The sequence below is a fragment of the Stylophora pistillata genome, chromosome 6, assembly GCF_964205215.1.
Source record: "Stylophora pistillata chromosome 6, jaStyPist1.2, whole genome shotgun sequence".
NCBI lineage: Eukaryota > Metazoa > Cnidaria > Anthozoa > Scleractinia > Pocilloporidae > Stylophora > Stylophora pistillata.
This window is the reverse complement of record NC_142524.1, coordinates 18852075-18854574: the sequence shown is the minus strand read 5'-3', so window position 1 is coordinate 18854574 and position 2500 is coordinate 18852075. Positions and strand designations below refer to the sequence as shown.

Here is a 2500-nt window from a genome sequence, read left to right as displayed (position 1 = left end):
AGTATGGAAGTGCGAGCATATAAGGCAATCAAAGCAGACGGTACAAGGTGGGTACCACATATGCAAAGAGCACTGAATATTCTCTTGTCAAAGAACTTTCAAGTTGTAGTTTTGCACTTCCAACATACCTCACAAGCAAGGAATGCCAGTAACCAGATGCAAGGAAGGGCTGTGAATTACAGCAAAAAATTCACAAGCTACAAATTTGTTGCCATCATGCATCTGTTACTTGACATCGTAGATGCACTTTCCAAAGTGAGTCTTAGCTTCCAGGAGGATGGAATAACAATCTCAAGAGTTCAAGATAACTTAACTGCCCTTTTAGCAAAACTTGAATCTTTCAAGGAAAGACCTGGTCAGCAACTAAACTCTTTCCTTACGGAAGTAGGGGATGGCAACACATTTAAGGGCATAGAGCTTCAAAGGGATGCAGACAGGCAGGCTATTAATGCTATCCAGGCATCTGCGGTGAATGCTGCCATGACATTCATCCAAGAGAGGTTTGAAGGGATGGAAACAGATCCAGTATTCTCAGCAGCAGCTGTCTTGACAAAGCACCGAGGTTGGCCAGTTACAGACAGGCATCGGCTGCTCTTACATGGCGAAAATGAAATCCAGACACTACATGGTCATTTTCAGGTACCTCTAGAGCAGCACAACTTCAGTCTGCATGACTGTCTTGATGAATGGATGAGTCTGAAATTCCATGTACAGCGAGTTAGAGCAGAACTTGAACTCAGGCAAAGCGAATTCTGGAAGAACAAATTTATGTTTTGCAAAGATGATTATCCAAACCTGCTAATTTTAGTGGAACTATGTCTTGTAATTCCTTGCCAGACTGCTTGCTGCGAGCGGGGAAACTCTTGCATGAACAGAATCATGACTGACTGGAGGTCAACCTTGAATGTTTCTACTATTGATAAGTTGATGAGAATAGCTGTCAGTGGACCTTCTCATGAGGACTATACTGCAGTTCTAGCAGTTGGGCGCTGGCTGGAGGAGTCAGAACGGAGCAGACGGCCTACATTGATGGACTGATCATTGCCTTCAATGATCATTCCTACCACTTGGGAACACCTAATTAACTGTTTTATAATACAGAACACTACTAGGGTACTAGGCATTTTGAATGAGCAGCTGCTGTTTGCAGCTAGAAGCTTAAGTCACACAAAGAAGTAATGTCTGCAGCAGTACATGCACAGTTGGGTTTTATTGTTGTCGAGGTAATTGGAATAACGAACAAGCATGAACACATACAATGAATTTTATGTACAGTTGTATAATAAATTGATTACAGTTTGATAGCAACAGCAGTTTTACATTTTTTTGTGTTTGTTTAATCTATAAAAATGATAGTATTGTGCTGTACACTTGCCTAGTAGAAATGCATTTTTGGCTAGTGAATCCTGACCATGTACTAGCCATTCGACTATTAACTTCAAAAGTTAAGTTCGAGCCCTGATTGAGTTATTTTACATGTAGTACAAATTGCACTAAATACCGTAGTTATTTGGTTATAAGGCGCACTCGGTTATAAGACGCACCCCAAACTTAGCAATTTAATCATGGTAAGTTTTCAGACTGAAAGTTACGGAAAATACTCGGTTATAAGAAGCACCCAAAAATTGAGAGTTACCGTAGGCAACAGAAGGACGTGATGAATCAGAATACAATTATCCTTACACAATTGGCATGTGAAGTCTTTTTGTTAATGTAAACAAAACTGAAAAAGTCACACATTCAATGATATACGTAAAAAGAAAAGCTAAAAGTTTACAACTGTAATGACAAACATACAACGCATACACGTTCAAAACTCAGTTGCAAGACTTACTGATACATTCGCATCGTAAACAGTCAGAGTTCAACTTCAACTTCTTGTTCGATCGTTAATATGCCAAACACTCGCTGTCACTCATATGACCTCAATTTCAAGTTGAAAATCGCTACAGAAGCCGAGGCAGTCAACAACAATCGTGAAATTGCCCGTGAATATGGCATTTCCAAATCCATGACGAGGAAATGGCGCAACCAGCAACATGTCCTGTTTTCCGGCGAGCTGCGGATGACAGCGAAGCGTGCATCAATGAGACGCTGCCGACTGAAGGATCCTGAGTTGAATCAGCAGCTAGCCGACTGGTTCAGTGATCAACGATCTCAAGGTAAGCATCTACCATTTCACCTGGATTTATACTGGTGAATTGTTATAAACGTGTCAGAACTGCGATCACTTTGATGCGACACTTGGTTTTGTTGTTACACAGGCAAGAGATACCCGCCGATTTAGTTGCCAAATCCTTAGAGTCCTGTGGAATTTCAAACACTATGGACGGCACCGAGGATGAAGCTGTGTGGGAAGAAGAAGGAGCTGGAGCTGATGAAGCAGACAACGAGTTAGAGAACGAGTTAAAGAACGAGTTACAGAACGAGTTAGAGAACGAGTTCGATACGGACAGCGAGCGAGAAGACTAGCCAAGACTATAGACAAACAACAAACACC

General features: G+C 41.5%; 1 protein-coding gene and 2 pseudogenes across 1 annotated transcript in view; all 3 read left to right on the top strand.

Annotated features, from left to right (window-relative positions):
• The window catches only part of LOC148728659 (zinc finger protein 862-like), a 2845-nt gene extending 1378 nt beyond the window's left edge, over positions 1-1467 (top strand). The window contains exon 1 of the mRNA XM_088724415.1: positions 1-1467. This exon is cut by the window's left edge and continues 1378 nt beyond it. Coding sequence (XP_088580541.1) covers positions 1-1038 — 1038 coding nt within the window. The 3' untranslated portion in view covers positions 1039-1467.
• Positions 1-2500, top strand: part of LOC148728654 (uncharacterized) — a 23550-nt pseudogene that overhangs the window by 7900 nt on the left and 13150 nt on the right.
• LOC148728658 (zinc finger MYM-type protein 1-like) overlaps positions 1895-2500 on the top strand; it is a 1986-nt pseudogene continuing 1380 nt past the window's right edge.